This window comes from Pan troglodytes, chromosome X (assembly GCF_028858775.2).
Source record: "Pan troglodytes isolate AG18354 chromosome X, NHGRI_mPanTro3-v2.0_pri, whole genome shotgun sequence".
Taxonomy (NCBI): domain Eukaryota; kingdom Metazoa; phylum Chordata; class Mammalia; order Primates; family Hominidae; genus Pan; species Pan troglodytes.
In genome coordinates, this window is record NC_072421.2 from 150,957,371 (window position 1) to 150,976,161 (window position 18,791).

At 62.0% G+C, this 18,791-nt stretch overlaps 1 protein-coding gene across 1 annotated transcript; it reads left to right on the forward strand.

Moving 5' to 3' along the window:
* The first annotated feature begins 3,025 nt into the window (after positions 1 to 3,025).
* On the forward strand, positions 3,026 to 17,809 carry BGN (biglycan). The gene is made up of 8 exons (XM_016944499.4): positions 3,026 to 3,220; positions 12,723 to 12,971; positions 13,457 to 13,569; positions 14,081 to 14,294; positions 14,747 to 14,857; positions 15,048 to 15,141; positions 15,265 to 15,403; positions 16,466 to 17,809. The coding sequence occupies exons 2-8, from the start codon at positions 12,734 to 12,736 to the stop codon at positions 16,661 to 16,663; spliced, it is 1,107 nt and encodes a 368-aa protein (XP_016799988.1). The 5' UTR covers positions 3,026 to 3,220; positions 12,723 to 12,733; the 3' UTR covers positions 16,664 to 17,809.
* Positions 17,810 to 18,791: the final 982 nt, after the last annotated feature.

Genomic DNA, 18,791 nt, shown 5'->3' on the forward strand with positions numbered 1-18,791 from the left:
CTGGCCCTCTACAGCCTTTTGGGGGAAGCATCCCAGCTAGGGCCTAGGGGGCCCGTGCAGTGGCATCCCAGGGTCACATACAGGCCGTGCTGGAAGGGGCCGGGTTCTGCTTCCCCCACCTCCTGCTCCCTGTCTGCCGCGGGTTCCTGGGGAGCTAAGACAGCTGTGTGTCCGCCTCCTCCCCAGGAGCCCTGAGGGCCTCAGGAAATGCCTGCTCTTCCTTCCTGCCTTGCGCCCCCCGTGCCTGCCTTCCCCCTGCTTCCCCCTGCCTCCTCCCAGCCCTGAGAGGCCAGAAGGGCAGAAGGCTGCCCGCCCGCCAGCTCTGCTCGCTAGCAAGGAAGCACTGTTCCTAGAGCACTTCAGCTGGGATCAAAGTACCTTCTGCGCTGCAGAGAGAGCCCAGGCCTGAGGAGGGGGGAGTGGGAGGGGGAGCAGAAGGGGGAGGCCCTAGGACTGAGGTACTGCCTCTCTGGTCTGGGAGTGGCCCCCAAATTAGAGGGCCAGGCCGAGTGACTCAGTGGGCCCTAGCCAGGCCGAGTGACTCGGTGGGCCCCGGGCCAGGCGTGCAGTTATGGCTTATTGCAGACTGCAAACCACAGATACAAAAACCTTCCAGGTACAAGGACCGTATTTATATGAGTATTGCCCCCAGAAGCAGCCCCCAACTTCAGGTAAGAGCTGCAAGGTGCATGCATAATGTGTCTCCCCCAAGCAGGGTGTCGCCTCATCGCCACTTCCAAGCCCCCATCCAGGAACATGCCTGGCTGAGACCTGAGGGTGAGGTCGGTGCAGGGCCGGACTGCAGCGCCGCCTGGCTCCCCTGTGTCTCCCCACACCCCCCGCACGTGTGCTCTTCCTTCCACCGGCAACTTCCCTCTTCCCTACTGGTCTGCTCCAGGTCACCTCCTCCAGGTAGCCCTCCCGAGCCTCTGGCACTGTGCATGGCCCTGCGCCCCCACGGCATTCAGAGCTGTTTCACCCCCACTGGGACTCCTGGAGGCTGAGGCCCTGAGTGACAGCTCCTGGGTTCTCAGTCCCCAAGCAGTGCAGGAAGGTACTGGGTACCAGCACCTCGGGCAGCAGGCATGCCTTGAGTGGGTTTCTCCTTTTTTCTGAAACGGCTTTACTGAGAGTGGCTGTGCTTACCACACGATTTGCGCATTGAGCACGTACAAGGCAAGGGCTTTTATATGGTCTATTCACAGAACTGTGCAACCATCACTCAGTCGATTGTAGAACATTTTCATCACCTCAAAAAGAAAACCCATACCTTTAGGTACCACCCCTCTAGCACCCACTGCCCACAAATCCGCTTTCTGTCCCCATAGATGAGCCTAGTGTGGACATTTCAAATGAATGGAACCAGAGGCTCTGCGGCCTTTTGCGACTGGCTGCTGTCACTGAGCGGAATGTTTCCAAATGCGTCTCTCTCCACCCAGACTGCTAGTCAGGCTTCGCTGCCTGTCCCGCTTTCTACCGACATATTTCTCCACGAATGAGTTGGCAGGGGGGGAGGGAAAGAGGGTGGGACAAAGATGAGACCAGGCTGCCAAGAGTCGGACGCTGAGGCTGGGCAAAAGGTAAAACACACAAACCTGCCGAAAGACAAGCCACCTCCTTTGTCTGGAAAGGGCATATGTGGTCTCCAATCTCCTCATTCCAACCATGAAATCAAGAGAGAACCAGGGTTACCAGCCTGGCCCCTGGTTTCCCACGTCTCTCTTCTCCCTGGCCCAATCTAGAAGCTTCTTGCAGGCAGGTACCACAGTTTGGTCAAGGTGCCATGCGTCCCAGATCCTAGCCAGGCCCTGGGCTGCCGCTGGTGAACAGGAAGGGGGTCTGTGCCCTGCCATGCCCCCAGGTAGAGCTCCCCTGGGAGCATCCTCCCTGGCCTGGGACCTCCCAGACCCCACCCCCCAGTTGAGTGATGGCACTGCCAGGGGTTGAAGACCCTCAGCCCTCGAAATTGTCCTCTCTCCATTGGATGCCGCCTCTCTCTAGCCACGCCTCTCTCCCTCTCTGCCCCTTCGAGCTTTTTCTCTCAATATGCAATTTTCTCTTTTGGTCTTCCGAACTCTTGGCCCCCAGTTCTATTGCAGATCTGTTTCTCACTCCATCTAAACTCTTACCCCTGTGTCTCAGGAGCTGCTCTTGCTGAGGGAAGAAGGGGACACTACGGGACAGGGGGGCAGTGTCGTACTAAGGACCTGGGCTCTAGACACTGGAGAAACTGGACTCATTTGGGCCCTCAGGAAGCGGCTGAGTCTTGGTGGGGTAACCCGGTTAGCCCCCGTAAGTGACCAGCACAGGGTTGAGCCCAGAGGAAGTGGCCACCCACAGAGTGGTTCTCATGTCCGAGGGGACCTGCAGGGATTGAGCAAGAAGACTGACTCGCTGGATCCTTCGTCTCTGAATCAGTTCAGGGCAGGCAAGCTGGGGAGCCCCCTGCCCCGTCCTGCCACCACCAGCCGGATCGGGCCCTCTTTTTAAGGGAAGAAAGTCTGGAGTGGAAGGGAGGGTACAGGGCGCCAGGAGCCTACATGAAGTCCTTCCAGAAATCCACAACAGCTACCTCTCTGATCCTGGAGAAACCACCTCCTTGCTTAGGCCCAAGCAGGTTCCTGGCAGGCTCAGGACCAAATTCCAGGGGCCACTCACGGGCCTAGCAGCCCAAGGCCGCCTCCCCCTCGTCTTTCTTCCATCTCTCTTTCCTCTGCCTGGCGAGATGCCAGCCAGCACCTCAGTGTCCCCATCTGGGCAGTGGAAAGTTTGACTCTCTGGGTCCTTGTTTGAGTGAGTGCGAGTGTGTCCGTTCCTTTGCTGTCTGCCCCAGGCGGGGGAGCGGGGGGTGGGGGAGGTGGTGGGGGCGAGGGGGCGGGGGCTCAGCTAGTCCAGCCGTCTACAAGAAAATTGCTCCCTTTGAAGCTGTCAGGGGGGCCGGGAAGCCTGCCCCCTCCTGCTTGCCCGCCCTCTCCGCCCCACCAGCCCCCTCCCTCCTTTCCTCCCTCCCCGCCCTCTCCCCGCTGTCCCCTCCCCGTCGGCCCGCCTGCCCAGCCTTTAGCCTCCCTCCCGCCGCCTCTGTCTCCCTCTCTCCACAAACTGCCCAGGAGTGAGTAGCTGCTTTCGGTCCGCCGGACAGACCGGACAGATAGACGTGCGGACGGCCCACCACCCCAGCCCGCCAACTAGCCAGCCTGCGCCTGGCGCCTCCCCTCTCCAGGTAGGGCTGGCTTCAAGCTGCCTCCTCAGCAACCCAGAGATGCCTCTGGCTCTGCTGCCTCCGCTGTCCCAAGCCCTGGTCCTGCTGTCCCCAGTGCCGCGAGGGTGTCCACAGATTTCCCCGGTGCTCTCTGTAGGCTGCTGATCCACGCCCCTTCATCGCCACCCTGCGGCCCCCTTGGTCCCTGTCAGGCTTCTGCCTCGTCTCGCCGCCCTCCAGGCACCTTTCCCTCACCCCTTCCTCTCCCTCTCCCTTCTGACCTTGCTCTGCTTCATCCACCTCTTGTCTCTCTGCCTCCCACTCGGGGTCCATCTTCTTGGCTACCACGCTAGAGCGTGGCTGGGTGACTGGTACCCCAGCTTTGCCAATGGCCCTGTTTCATCATTGCAAGTCCCAGGCGCATGCTCCACTCCCTCAGCCTCGCTCTGCCCAGGCGCCTCCTTGCTCCAGGGCTTGGCGCCTGGCCCGGGTTGGGTCGGATCGGGGAGGACCGCCCAGCGCCCACCGAGCTCAGCACCCAGGAGCAGTCCTCCGCTGCACTGCCTGAGGCCAGTCCTTGGCATGGGCTGAAAGACTTAGTTTCCCAGGCACACCCCAGGCACCCTGCCCAGATATTCCTCGCTCGCTCACCCCCAGGTTAATGCTCTGCCTCTACATCCTCTGTGAGAAGTCTGGGTCCTGGGAGCCCTGGCTGCAAGGGCCCTGACTGGGGGTGCCTGGGTGGCTCAGCCCTGTCTGTTTCCAGGACCCCCTTGGACTGGGACTCAGAATGGGTGTGGAGGGGAAGGAGAGAAAATCAGGCAACTGTGCCATGCTCCCCAGGGCGGACCTGGCTTGGGGTCCCAGAGGGGCCTGCCAAGGGACCCAGGAGAGGGAGCGAGAGAGTGCCCTGGAAGGCCCACGGAGGGGAGCACCCCCTCACTGCTCCATGGGCAGGGCTGGGTGCCTGAGCGCCTGCTGAGCAGAGCAGGGGGCCCAGGGATCTGCAGGGCACAGGGTACATCAGTCTCCAGTGGTCTGTCTTGGTGGGCAGGCCTCTCTCCTGCTGTCCTGGCTGCCAGACTGCTCAGGTCCCATCCTCAGGGGGTCCTGTTTCTGGGCCCTCGCCCCTCCCTGGCCTGCCAGCTCTCTGCCCTATAGCAACTAATTGGAACTGAGACAAGCTGGAGATGCTCAGCCCCCCTGCCCCCGTGCCAGAAAGGCTCCCGGGGACCAGCGCCCAGGGGTGCGGGTGAGCACCTCCTGGTGACACCCAGCCGCCGGTGCCAGCCGCACCCCAGGAGAGCTGGTGTATGAGCATGGGTGTCTTGGTGCGGAGCATGCCCATGTATGGCCACTGTGGGCCAGCATGGTGAGCCTTTGAGGGCAAGCCCGTGTGGGTATATTGAAAGGAAGATGCAGGGCTGCCTCCAAGCCACCAGGGCTGGGCGGTGGGAGCAGGTTGTGAGCCAGGGAGCAGAGAGGGCTCCCATGGCAAGCTGGCCAGCTGTGGGTGGCAGCCCTGGCCTCCCTGGCCCACCTTCAAGCCCCAAGGACCCGTACGGCAGTGGGCATTAACCCTACCAATGCATAGATGGGGAGTCTGGGAAAGGAAGGGGGGTGTTTCCAAGGCAAGAATGAGTTTCCTGTCTTTAGCAACATTCCAGAGTCACTCAAACAAAGCTATAGCGTGTCCCTTCCAGTGACAGCGCCAAGTCCCCAGAGGAGGGGTTTGTAATGAGTTCACACTTGACAGTTAGCACTCAGAGCCTTCAGCAAGGGCTTCTGAGTCCTTGCCACCCCGTATAGAGGTGGGATGGGGACCTCCCCACCTGCCGTCTCCTGTGCTTCCCGGGCCCACCCCCAACCCCCCACCATCTCCAGCCTGCCCGGGAGTCATATGTCCTCGGCCCACAGAATCCCCAGCACACGCCCCACCCACAGGCCTAGCCCCAGCCCTGGGGTCCCTGGCACCCCACCTGCCAGGGCCCCTCCCCTGCCTTGCTCACCCCCCAACACCCCTGCTTGTCGGAAATGTCTTCCCATGCCCACCACGACCCCCTCCCACTCATCTGTGGGCGGGAGAGCTTGGTCCCTGCCGCACGTTGCCCCCCTAGCATCCAGGCCCACCACGGAGCCCCCGACAGGCCTGGGAGCCCCACTGGTGGGTGGGGACCCACCAGCTGCGGGTCTTGCTCACACCGAGGGGCTGGAGGTGGCGGTGGCTTTCCCAGGGCACCCTGCCTTGGGCTGCAGGCCGCTGGGTGGGCACCGGCTCCCTCGGAAGGCAGCTCAACCCGGGATCCTGCCGGCCCTGGCCCCCACCCTGCCAGCCGGGCCTGGGGCGATCAGTGCCCCAGCTCCTGTCCTCTTCTGCTCAGATGCTGGGTTGGGAGATCAGGGGCCACAGCTCGGCCACTCAGAGCCCTTTCTGCAAGTCTTAGAGGGACCAGTTGTGGGGTGTGTGCAGAGGGGCTGCGCTGTGGGGAGGGCGCATGGCTCAGTCCTCCTGGCCTGAGGCCCGCCTAGCCTAAGTGGCCTCCAGGACCCACGGCCAGGCCCTTCTGCAGCCTTCCAGAAAGAACCAGCTTCCCAGGGTTCCCTGGGGAAGGCCTGGGGCCACCTCCTCTGGAGGGGTGGGGCCTGTGCTTCATTCCTCCTTCCCCAGGTCCCCTTCCAGGCCAGAAGATCCCCTCCACCACTTGAATCCCACAGCCAGAAGCCCCTTCTGGGACTCTAGACTCCTGGGAACCATCCCAGCTGCCCCCTTCGCTGTTTGCCTTCTTCCCCTGCCCCGTCATGGCTCTAGGTCAGAGCAGCCTCTGGGGTGGCTATGGAGGGGCCACCAGCCTTGGCTCTTCCGAGGACTGCAGAACCCTCCCACTCCCAGCTTCCCACCTGCGCAGCTCTGATCCCAGCCAGCCCAAGGGGCAGGGTCAGGTCCCGGCTCCCTGGCAGGCCTGGTGAAGGTGCTGCCCATTCCCATGAGGCTCATCTCTGAGGCTTAGGGGCCTGGGGCTCTAGCCAGCCTTCTTGCATGGAACTCTCCCGGTCCACTGCATCTTAAGCCTGAGCTCCACTTAAACACTGGCCTGAGATAAGCTGGAGGACCAGGGGCCCAACGGACTCTGTGGGCCTCTTGAACTTGCCTCTGCTGGCCATCCCAGTCCTGTTTGGTCCCTGAGGTGTTCAGATGGGCCAAGGGGAGCATGGCGGGCAGACTCCTGGGTGGCCAGAAGATTAGAAGGCAGCCCTGTCCCTGGAGGCAGGGGAAGTCTGGGAAGCCAGTGTGACTTCTATCCTCTGGAAGTCTGAGTCCCTGCTTGGCCTTGACTGCCATCCCGTGGTTCTTGGAGGCTGCCCTCATCCAAAGAGACACACACCCATGGGAGCCCAGCAGTCCCAGGAGCCTGAAGCTAAGCAGGCTGTGGGCCACCCTGGCTGGCTGAAGGAGGCTAATCCCAGCCCAGCCTGAGCCCCTGGCAGAGAGCGGGTTGCGGCAGGGAGGGGCTGCAGGAAACCTTCCCCTCTCCTCCTGGCCTTGGTGGGCCTGTACCAGGGAGGGAGGGAGGCAGGGCCCCAGGCTCTGGGGGGCAGTCCGGGAACACCTTCCCTGGGGCCCTGAAGTGCTCGCCTGGGGAGACGATGGCTTTTCCAGGAGACTCCCTGCAGACAGAGGCAGAGGTGAGAGGCTGGGCGGGGGCTGCCCTGCTGGCTGTGTTGGGGCTGAGGAGGGGCTTCTGGATCTGTGGGCCATAGGGAGCTCCTGATGGTCCTCAGAAGGGCCATGCTTCCAGGGGAGCCCCCTGCACAGCCCCGAGAGTGTGAAGCGTGTCAGCTTTGGGGCCTGTGGCACTGTGTGCATTGGGAGAGGGTGGGTCCAGACATGGGGGTAAGGACACAGACGGACAGACAGACAGTGTGTGCAGCCCCAGCTCTGCTGTTTCCTCACCGTGTGGCCTTGGGCAAGAGTTTGGGGCCAACTTCCTGAGCCTCAGTTTACCCCTTCATCAAGTCCTAAGAGCATTGCTTCCTTCTTATAGTCAACGGGGGACGGCAGGGGGCTAAGTAAAGAAATCACATGAGTCCCCTGCTCTGCCTCTGAGAGGTGACAGCATCCTCCCTTTTCCTTGGAGACTCTAGCAGGAGGCCCCGGATCTCTTCGGAGAGTGGGAGGGGGCAGCAGTAGTCCGTGTGCAGAGGACCGGGAGCGCACAGTGGGAAGGGCTGAGTCCTGCACTCCGCCGACTGTGGGGACAGGCTGGACCTTGACATGGGCACCACAGGCTGCAAAGGGCTGGCACAGAGAGGTGGGAGGTGGCTGGGCGCATCAAGGGAGAACTCCACCCTTGTCGCCACCCTGCCAGAAAACCTCTGGAAAGGATTTGAGCAGCAGATGAGCCGGGGTTTCCCAGCCCCTCCACACGTGGCTGCAAGGGGAGCAGACGCCCAAGCCTGGCTGCCTGAAGGGCATGCTGCGGCAACGGCAGGGGCTTGGAATGTGGCACAAGGTCCACCCCTCCCCACTCCAGCCCCCAGCCCCTCAGGCAGCCACTCCCACAGATGAACGCACACGCCGGGCTTTGGCAAGGCCATGGAGGGTACACAACCCCTCTCTGGTTGATGCCCAAGTACAGGCTGGAGCCATCGGCGGGGAGGGACTGGTGGACTGGGGCCTGGGAGAGTGGCAGGGGGCAGGCCGGGTGTCAGCGGGGGCACAAGTACCAGGCTGCTGGTTGAAACTGGGCCCAAAAGGCTTTGGCGGCCAGAGGGGAGGGAAGGAAGGACACAGTCCCGGGGACCCCGCAGGGCTGCGTGGAAGGTGGCACATGTGTCAGAGTTCAGGTCGGGTTGCTCACGGGGGCAGACGCCCAGGGCTGAGGCTGCGGAGACAGCATCCGGCGTCTGCCACTTGGCAGCTGTGAGCCACACCATCTGCAGGCGAGCTCCCAGGGCCCGCCAGACCTCAAGCCCTGCTCCCGCCGCCCTTGGCCTGGCCTGAATGCCTGGCACGGACCCTCCATGTTCTCAGAGGCTGCCAACGCATCTTGTTTGGCTGTGACCTCGAGCAATCCAGTGCAGAGGACTGCGCTAGCTTTCAGAGGGGCAGACAAGGAGGGCCCTATTGGGGTGGTGGCGGAGGCTCCAGGAAGCCCAGCCTCCTCCCTCACTCACACCTGCGGTCGCCGAACCTGGGGCTTATGCCATTGCCGCCCCTGCCCTTTGCTCTAAAGAGATGGTATCCAGGGATCTCAGGGCACACTTTGGTGGGGCTTGAAACCCTCCCTGAAGTCCCTGAGGACACACCCAGAGAGGCCAATGAAGGGAAACTGAGGCCCAGAGGCCTCAGTTGTGGTGGTGGAGAGTTGAGGACTGGAGGGACTTGCTGTGGGTCTCACAGGATCTGACTATGGGGTATTCCTGCTTCCTGGGCTGGGGTCCCCGCCTGCCTTATCTATGTGTGGATATATATGTATGTATGTGTATATGTATACATATGTATATGTGAATGGGTATGCATGTGTGTATAGATGTGTGCATGTATGTGTGTACATATGTGTATGTGTGTATACATGTGTATATGTGCAGGTATGTATGTATGTGTGCATGTGTGCATGTATGCATGTGCGTGTGTGTACATGTGTATAAATGTGTATGTGTGCATTGTGTGCATGTGTGTACCTGTGTGTACGTGTGCATGTGTGCATGTGTGTATGCATGCATGCATGTGTGCATGTGGATGTACATGTGCATGTATGTGTATAGATGTGTGCATGAGTGTGTGTGTGCATCTGTGTATATATGTGTGTATATGTGTATCATATGTGTATGTGAATGTGTATACATGGGTATGCATGTATGAGTGTCTAGGTGTGTGCGTGTATATGTGTGTACATGTGTGTATAGGTGTGTGCACGTATATGTGTGGATGTGTGCATGTATGTGGATGCATGTGGGTGTGTGTACATATGTGTTTTGTATCGGTGTGTGCATGTGTGTGTGCACGTGTGTACATATGTGTTTTGTATAGGTGTGTGCGTGTGCACGTGTGTGTATGTGAGCGTGTATGTGTGCATCTGTGTGTATGTTTGTGTGTGTATGTGTGTACGTGTGTGTGTGCATGTTCTGGCAGGAGGGAGGGGCTTGGTGTGAGGTGGTGGGGAGAAGGCAGGGGCCAGGCTTTGGGAGGACAGCTGAGCCTATACTGCCAGGACCTCCCAAACTGCCACCCCCAGTCTTGGGCATTCAGGCTCTCACAGACCCAGAGACATGGCTGGAGCCCTGTGGCTGAGGAGCACAGCTGAGAGCTCAGGCAGGGCCTGGAGGCGCCAAAGCTGAGTTCCAAGTCAGGCTGAGTGACTTGGGAGAAATCAGAGCCTCTCTCTCGGCCTTAGCTTTTGTGTCCATAAAATGGGGATACTCATCAGGCCAGCTCCAGGGGATCCTATCCTTCCCCCCAGGCTCCCCTGGCTCCCTCTGACTTCATGGGCCCCTTGCTGCCTCCTGTGGGCTCAGACACGGAGCCTGCCCCTTCCTCAGGAGAGGTCTCAGTTTTGTGCCAGTTCTTTGAGGGGAAATGAGGGATGTGCCGGGAAGCCTGCCCGGCCCCCGCCCCTCCAGCCTGCCCACTGCTTGGGCACAGCCATGAGCCATGGAAAACCAGCCAAACCTTGTCCTTCTGCCTCTGTCACGGGGCCCGGGTGTATGGGCCTTCCAGCCCTCAGCCTCCCTCCCCGCTCTGAGGGAACCTCTTCCCCTTGCCCCTTTCTCAGTCTCTTGGAGACCCCCCAGACATCCTACTATATCAGGCAGCCTGCCTCCAGAGCCCTCGTTGCCCCACAACTGGTCCTGGGAACCCGCCTGAGACCCCGATGGCCAGTCTTGCCGTGACTGGCCTGCCCTGTGCCTGTGCCCCCTGCCCTGGTGGAGGGCCCGATTCCCTAACAGGAGGGCCTGCAGGGAAGTCCCAGCTCCTGGGGAGACCCCTTGCCCCAGGGCAGGAGTCCCTGTAGAGTCCTCCTCCAGGCCAATGCGTGGGTCCTGGGGGGCTCCAAGCTGTCCATGGTCAGATGGTCCTCTGTCCCCTCGGCCTTCCCCAGCCCCTCCCCACAGCCTCCCGTAGGCCCAGCCGGACCACCCCAACCCTACCTGTCCAGGTGGACTGCCCACCCTGGAGCTTGCCAGGGCTCTGGCGGGGTGTCCCAGCCCTGACTCACTCTCCCTGGGAGGTAGCGGCTTTGGCAGGGGCATCGGCAAGGAGGGGCAGAGCAGTCTCCTCCCTCCCCCACTCCATCTTGCTCTCCTGCTTCCATCCTGCCCTTCCTGTTCTCTCCCACTGCTCCTCCTCCTCCTCCTTCTGCCCCCGGGTGTCCACTGGCACTGGGAGAGGGTCCTACAGCGGCAGCAGGCATCGGAGGCCCTGCCCTGCCCTGGAGGAAGGGAAACACCATCCAGGTAGGTGAGTGTTGAGCCTTCTCCCTACTTGGGGGCCAAGACCCTCCGGGCAGTTCCCCTAGGTCCTGCTGGGCCGGCCTGAGGCTGGCAGGCCCTGGGCTGCAACTGTGGGATCTCAAGGCTCAAAAGAATGAGGGAGGCTCAGTGCTGCCCCAGCAGGGGCCTCCTGGTGACCCCAGGGGTCAGCATGAAGTCCAGCTCCACATGAGGGGGAAGCTGAGCTAAGCCTTGGGCTCCGACTCCCACTTTGCAGTGTGGCCCAGGGCCTGTGGGCTCAGGAAGGCTCCGGGGCTGGCTGCGGAAAGGCCACTCCACAGGCCTGGCAGCCGCTATAGCCACAGCCTCACCACAGGCCCCTCTGTCCACAGGTGTGGGAGGGCGCATGGGTGGCTTCTAGGGGGGATGCCAATGCAGGGGGGACGCGTGCCAGCAGATGCTCCCTGGAGCACCCGAGGAGCTGCATGGGGGCGACAGGACAGGCCTCCATCCCAACCCTCTCCTGGGCTTGTGCTCAGACCCAACCTGGCCCCGAAGTGGCCTCAGGCCCCCGGCCCGCTGGTAGCAAGGACTCCAAAGCGGCAGCCCCGGGCAGCCAGCCCAGCCCCCAGGGCAACTGGGGAAGCATCAGGCAGGGCGGGGCTGCTCATAGGGTGCTGGCCTGGGGACAGGGCCCCCACCTCCCCATGGCCTCCTTAGACCCCTGCAACCAGCAGCTGGGCTTAGAGGGCTCACCTCGCTCTGCTGGAGCCCCAGACAGCCCCTCCCCAGCTAGTACTGGCCCTAAGTGAGGGTCTCCTGGGCGTGCGACTGCTTCAGGTCTGCCAGAGGCCCCTGCTGCCCAGCTGGGCTCCCCGTCTCCAGATGCACCGAGGGCCACCCCAGGCTGGGTGGCAAGCAGGGCAGGCATGTTTATTCCCACTTAACAGATGGGGAAGGTGAGGCTGGGATGAGACCTGGGCCTTTGCTGGAGAGTCAGGGTGGATGAAGTGGTAAGAGAGGCAGGGCTCCAGCCTCTTTCTGTAGGGCACATTCCCGGCTGCCTCTGGACGGGAGACCGTGTCTGATGAGGAGGAAGGAGGCAAGCAGAGGTGGGTGCTGGGGGCAGGCTCGGGCAGGGCTGCTTCCCCTCCACTCCCACTCGCCGCCTCGGCCTGGGGGGCCTCAGGCAAGCCTGACCCTGCCCTGCCACCCTGGCGGCAGCCTGCTCCCCTGGGGGGCCTCTCTGGGCTGCCGAGGCTGTGGGCAGGGAGGAAGGGTGCGAGCAGATCTGGGAGCTCCAGGGCTGTTTGGGCCAAGGCGGTGTGGGTGGGGGGCTGGGGCAGGTGGTCCAGAGGAGGAAGCCAAGGCCCAGGGGCAGTGTTGGGGGCGCCATGGCCTCCACCTCGGGGGCCTCCACTCAGTGCTGCCTCAGCCAACTTTACCCATGGCCTCAAAGGACACCCCCTCTTTCTCCACCCTGCCTCTCTACCTTGGCCTTAGAGGGTCTCTGAGAAACGTGGGCAGGGTGGAAGGGGGCCTCAGGAGGTAGGAAGCAACTCAGAGTCGCCAAACTCAACTAACTTCCTCCACGCTGCCCTGAGCCCAGAACTCAAAGGAAGGATTGGCCCGGGTAGGAGGCCACAGTGATGTCCCCAAAAGTGAATTCTTCAAAGCCCTTGAGGGCCAATGGCTAGGATTCCTCCTCCACCTCCTCCACGCAGCCTCATGGATGCCCCCGCCCTAAAGCAGGCTTCTGGCAGACTCAGAGGCGTGGGGGCCTGCAGACTTGCTAATGAGGAGACATTTCATCGCCTGATTAAGCCAAGTCCTGTCCGGGATGGGGAGGGGGGTAGTGGAAGCAGTGAAGGGAGTGGAGTGGAAGGGGCACCCTCCTTGCCAGCAGCATCCACTCCCTTCCTGCCTGGAGCCCTCTGCCCACACTCCGCCCTCTCCTCCTCCTGCTCCAGGGTCTGGCCGTCCCTGGTGAGGGATGGGAACGCAGTGCCACCACACATGCGGAACACCAGCCCCTGGCATGGAGAAGACAGGTGGGTGCTGGTGCTGATGATCCCTTCGCCTCTTCCCCCAGGTCCATCCGCCATGTGGCCCCTGTGGCGCCTCGTGTCTCTGCTGGCCCTGAGCCAGGCCCTGCCCTTTGAGCAGAGAGGCTTCTGGGACTTCACCCTGGACGATGGGCCGTTCATGATGAACGATGAGGAAGCTTCGGGCGCTGACACCTCGGGCGTCCTGGACCCGGACTCTGTCACACCCACCTACAGTGCCATGTGTCCTTTCGGCTGCCACTGCCACCTGCGGGTGGTTCAGTGCTCCGACCTGGGTTTGTCCCTGAGTGATGGGGAGTGGGGCATGCAGGGAGGGTCAGGTGCAGCCTGAGAGCCCCTTCTGAAGGGGGCACATGCTGGTCCTGTGGGACGGTGACGAGCATGATGTAAGTGTAGGAGGGGTCCAGCCGTCTGGCTGTGAGCTGTGCAGTTTGTGCCCACTTGTGGTGGCATCCCCCTGTGCCCGTCAGTGTCCCTGTGTGTGTGTCCCCGGTCCTCCCTACCAGTGGGGCTAGTCGGCTGGATGGCTCCAAGTTCATGCTGGTGATGGTGGTGGGGCCCCTAGGTCTCAAGTTCATGCTGGTGGTGAGGGTGGGGCCCCTAGGTCTCAAGTTCATGCTGGTGGTGAGGGTGGGGCCCCTAGGTCTCAAGTTCATGCTGGTGGTGGGGGTGGGGCCCCTAGGTCTCAAGTTCATGCTGGTGGTGGGGGTGGGGCCCCTAGGTCTCAAGTTCATGCTGGTGATGGGGGTGGGGCCCCTAGGTCTGAAGTCTGTGCCCAAAGAGATCTCCCCTGACACCACGCTGCTGGACCTGCAGAACAACGACATCTCCGAGCTCCGCAAGGATGACTTCAAGGGTCTCCAGCACCTCTACGTAAGGAGCTGGGAGGAACCAGCAGGCCTACAGCAGAGGGCAGGGGTCCGGGTGGGTGCATGTGCATGGACGTGTGGGGTATGAGAGGGGTTCGGGGACTCGTGGGGCTTCAGGGTGAAGCCTGGAGCCAGCCGTGATGGGAGCTCCCGGGTTTGCGGCTCACTCATGTGGGTTTGAGCAACCGCAGCTGCAGGACCGGATCGCTCAGCTCGGCTCCCTTCGTGGCTGAAAACGTTTCATCACGTGCACTCCTCCCAGCAACAGAGGAGAACGGATTTCATTGTAGCCGGTGTGCGTGTGAGGAAACTGAGGCTTGGAGCGGCAAGGCAGTGGTGGCACTGCTGGGGCTCAGGACCGGGCCTGGGTGTTGCCTCCTGCCCTGCACTCTGCTCACAAGCATGGACTGACCTCCTCAAGGCCCAGTGGGCTGGGGAGGCACAGGAAGGCAGGAGAGAGGGGCGGGTGGGGTGGGGAGTCTGTGCCTTCACCTCCTCCGCCCACCCTGCTTCAGGCCCTCGTCCTGGTGAACAACAAGATCTCCAAGATCCACGAGAAGGCCTTCAGCCCACTGCGGAAGCTGCAGAAGCTCTACATCTCCAAGAACCACCTGGTGGAGATCCCGCCCAACCTACCCAGCTCCCTGGTGGAGCTCCGCATCCACGACAACCGCATCCGCAAGGTGCCCAAGGGCGTGTTCAGCGGGCTCCGGAACATGAACTGCATCGGTGAGCTGAGGGCCTCCCAGAACATTCCAGAGCCTTGTCTCGAGGCATGGGGAAGGGAGACCAAGGGATACCTTTAGAGGCTCAGTTCAAGAAAGAGTATGGTGAGAACGGTCAAAAGAAAATCCATGGATTTCTTGGCAAATCCTCCATGCAGGCGATCACCATGGCTAAAGAGAAGACTGGGCCAGAGGGGCCGGGTGGCTTCCGGGAGCCCCATCTTCATCTCTGGCACTCCTCCCTTTCCTCTTGCTCCCCCTGGAGCTAGCAGTCCTGGGGCTAGCAGTCCTGAACAGCTAGGAGTTTGCAATTAGCCCGGTAAATTAGCAGAACTGCTTTCAGGAGATGGGAGCAGCCGGCAGGTAGCAGGGCCCACCACACTGGCCCGGAAATGACAGGACCCAGGGCTGTGCAGGGACCACCAGGCTCCCGGGCTAATGAGGTCTCTCCCCTAGAGATGGGCGGGAACCCACTGGAGAACAGTGGCTTTGAACCTGGAGCCTTTGATGGCCTGAAGCTCAACTACCTGCGCATCTCAGAGGCCAAGCTGACTGGCATCCCCAAAGGTAGGAAGCCCACTCTTCCTGCACGCCTGCCTGCCTCACCCCCAACAGCACAGATGGCCAGGGTGGGGGCTCTGGATGGGCCCGATCTACTCAGGGAAAGGCTCAACAGTCCCCTCCCGCCACCTGGGGCAGAGCTAGGGCCCCTGCCCTCAGCACCTGCATTCTCCCCTGTGCCCTCTTCTCCTGGCAGACCTCCCTGAGACCCTGAATGAACTCCACCTGGACCACAACAAAATCCAGGCCATCGAACTGGAGGACCTGCTTCGCTACTCCAAGCTGTACAGGTGAGGCCAGCAGGGCACCGCCCAAGGGTGATGCCAGAGTCCCTCAGTGCTGTGTGGCCCCTCGCGCCCAGCCCCCCATCCTTCCCTCCAGCCTTTGAGTCCGTGTCATTCTCCCGCTCACAGGCTGGGCCTAGGCCACAACCAGATCAGGATGATCGAGAACGGGAGCCTGAGCTTCCTGCCCACCCTCCGGGAGCTCCACTTAGACAACAACAAGTTGGCCAGGGTGCCCTCAGGGCTCCCAGACCTCAAGCTCCTCCAGGTGAGAGCTGGGCATGCACAGCCAGGTTCCCTAAGGCTGGGCTGGGGGAGGCGTGTGTGTCCCCGGGCAGTCCCTCAGTCCCCTGGCCCTCCTTCCCGACCGGCTCTGGGCATCTGCAAGGGAGCGGTCCTGATGCTCCCAGCTGGTGCTGAGGAGGCAGGGAGCAGGGGCTCCATGGTGGATACCGAGCAAGGCAGCCTGGTAGCTCTTGGACCCGAGGGTCTCCAGGTGGGTCGGACACCAGAAAGATGTGGCAGAGTCCAGGGAGTCGAGAAACTGTGGGCGTGGGAGTGCACAGATCTGTCCCAAGACAGTGACAGCCCAGGGCAGGAAGTAGGCTGACGAGGGGGAGCAGGGTCTTGCCTGGGATTCTATCGGGAGCTTCCATCCCTGGCCTGGCCCGCAACCAGGTGGGTGATCTTGGTCTTGCCCAGCCCTGCTCCATCCACAAGTGTTTGGAGCACCCCCATCCGCACCAGCTGCGAGCCAGCACCGCGCAGGCCATGCCCATGCTGGGCCGAGTGCGCCCTCTAGTGGCCATTGTCATGTTCACCAGCACTGGGCTCCCAGCCCAACCCAGCAGGCGCCTCGCCTGCCCACCTCTGCTTCTCCCAGAGACAGCAAGACGGTGGCTCCAGAGAGTTGGAGGGGCTGCTAGAGGGCGAGCTCCTCTGCTGACTGGAAGAAAGAGGAGGGCATCCCAAGGGCTCTTTCTCCTCTCATGCCCCATGGAGTGTGAGGGTGCTCTCCTGAGGGTCAGGCCACCTTTCCTTCACCTCACACCACCAAACACACCACTACCCCAGCCCCGCCCCCACATGTCCTCAACCCGACCCACCTGAGACCCTCATCCTTGTCCCTGGTCACATCCAGTGCCTTAATCCTGGCTGACACCCACACAAATAACACGCCCATGCCTTGGTTTGCTCCTCCCAACAACGGGGAGCCTCTGGTGTGGCCCTTGAAGTAGGGTGCAGAGGCAACAGCAAAATGCCTCCTGGAGGCAGCGGGCTTGGCGTGGAGGGAGGGAGGCCTGCCGTGACCCGGCCTCTCTGCCTTCAGGTGGTCTATCTGCACTCCAACAACATCACCAAAGTGGGTGTCAACGACTTCTGTCCCGTGGGCTTCGGGGTGAAGCGGGCCTACTACAACGGCATCAGCCTCTTCAACAACCCCGTGCCCTACTGGGAGGTGCAGCCGGCCACTTTCCGCTGCGTCACTGACCGCCTGGCCATCCAGTTTGGCAACTACAAAAAGTAGAGGCAGCTGCAGCCACCGCGGGGCCTCAGTGGGGGACTCTGGGGAACACAGCCAGCCATCCTGATGGGGAGGCAGAGCCAGGAAGCTAAGCCAGGGCCCAGCTGCGTCCAACCCAGCCCCCCACCTCGGGTCCCTGACCCCAGCTCGCTGCCCCATCACCGCCTCTCCCTGGCTCCCAAGGGTGCAGGTGGGCGCAAGGCCCGGCCCCCATCACATGTTCCCTCGGCCTCAGAGCTGCCCCTGCTCTCCCACCACAGCCACCCAGAGGCACCCCATGAAGCTTTTTTCTCATTCACTCCCAAACCCAAGTGTCCAAGGCTCCAGTCCTAGGAGAACAGTCCCTGGGTCAGCAGCCAGGAGGCGGTCCATAAGAATGGGGACAGTGGGCTCTGCCAGGGCTGCCGCACCTGTCCAGACACACATGTTCTGTTCCTCCTCCTCATGCATTTCCAGCCTTTCAACCCTCCCCCACTCTGCGGCTCCCCTCAGCCCCCTTGCAAGTTCATGGCCTGTCCCTCCCAGACCCCTGCTCCACTGGCCCTTCGACCAGTCCTCCCTTCTGTTCTCTCTTTCCCCTTCCTTCTTCCCTCTCTCTCTCTCTCTCTCTTTCTCTGTGTGTGTGTGTGTGTGTGTGTGTGTGTCTTGTGCTTCCTCAGACCTTTCTCGCTTCTGAGCTTGGTGGCCTGTTCCCTCCATCTCTCCGAACCTGGCTTCGCCTGTCCCTTTCACTCCACACCCTCTGGCCTTCTGCCTTGAGCTGGGACTGCTTTCTGTCTGTCCGGCCTGCACCCAGCCCCTGCCCACAAAACCCCAGGGACAGCGGTCTCCCCAGCCTGCCCTGCTCAGGCCTTGCCCCCAAACCTGTACTGTCCCGGAGGAGGTTGGGAGGTGGAGGCCCAGCATCCCGCACAGATGACACCATCAAGGGGGGAGCCCTAGGCCTGTCAGGCCCTGGCCCTTCTGCCCCAAAGAGAGGAGAGGCCCCACATCCCGCCAGAGTCCCAGACACCGGTTTTCCTAGAACCCCCTCACCCCCACTGGCCCACTGCTGGCTAGGTCTCCCCTTATCCTTCTGGTCCAGCGCAAGGAGGGGCTGCTTCTGAGGTCGGTGGCTGTCTTTCCATTAAAGAAACACTGTGCAACGTGGCTCCGTGCGCTGCTCCTGTGGCGGCCTGGCCTCTCCGTGCCCCTCCTGGCCCTTGGGCTCCTTGCCCTCAGAAGAGGGGCCCCGTCACCCTCAGAAGAGGGGCCCCGTCACCCTCAGGTCTGGGCTAGCCTGGACTAGGGAGGTTTCCCCTCCCTTCTAGACACTTCCATGGCCCCAGCTGTCCTGAGACGCGGCTCCAGAATCCAACCAGGCCTGAATGGCACCTGCCCTCTCAGCGTGGAGCGTTTGCCAAGAGCACGCCGACTGCAGGGCGCCAGGCTAGAGCCTGGAAATCTAAGCGGGGCCCGGCCTGCCCAGCTCCATGGAGTCTAGAGTTCACAACGAGGCACCGCCAAAACCCAGGGGGTGACACAGGAGGGAAGGGGCCCCATGGAGCCAGGGCAGGGTGCTGTGTGCACCCACTTGCACTGGCCTGGCCTTGGCTCCCCTGCTAGCCCCCTGGCAGGTGACACTGTGTGTAGGCAGAGCCGAGCCTGGGCTGCAAGGCATTCACACACACGCAGCATCCAGAGAGAGGATCCAGGTCAGGGCCGGGAAAGCCTGCATGCTGGGGACACAGGTCGTCCCGGAAAGGACAGCTTGGAGGGGGACAGTCCCCAGAGCAACGCTACCGCCTGTGACTTTCCTTCAGCCCTGCACGAAGAGCCTCAGAGCAGGTGGCGGGACCTGGGGCTTCCCTGGGCAGCCCAGGCTCCCAACGGAAATAGAGTGGGCAGGGCCCGCGTGAATGGCAGCCTGGCACTGCGTGTTGGCTCCTCACACATAACTGCGTCTTTATGGCTGGACTGGCACTGGCGCACTGGCATCCCCAGGTTTCTCCTTTCTGGGATAGGAGGTGCCACACAGTGTGGTGGCCCAGTGATAGAATGTCACCATCAGCATCACAGCACTATTCTGGGCCATGTGCTCTACGGCCCGGCAATGTCTGCTGAGCTGGGCAGGCATGGTGCAAGGGAACTG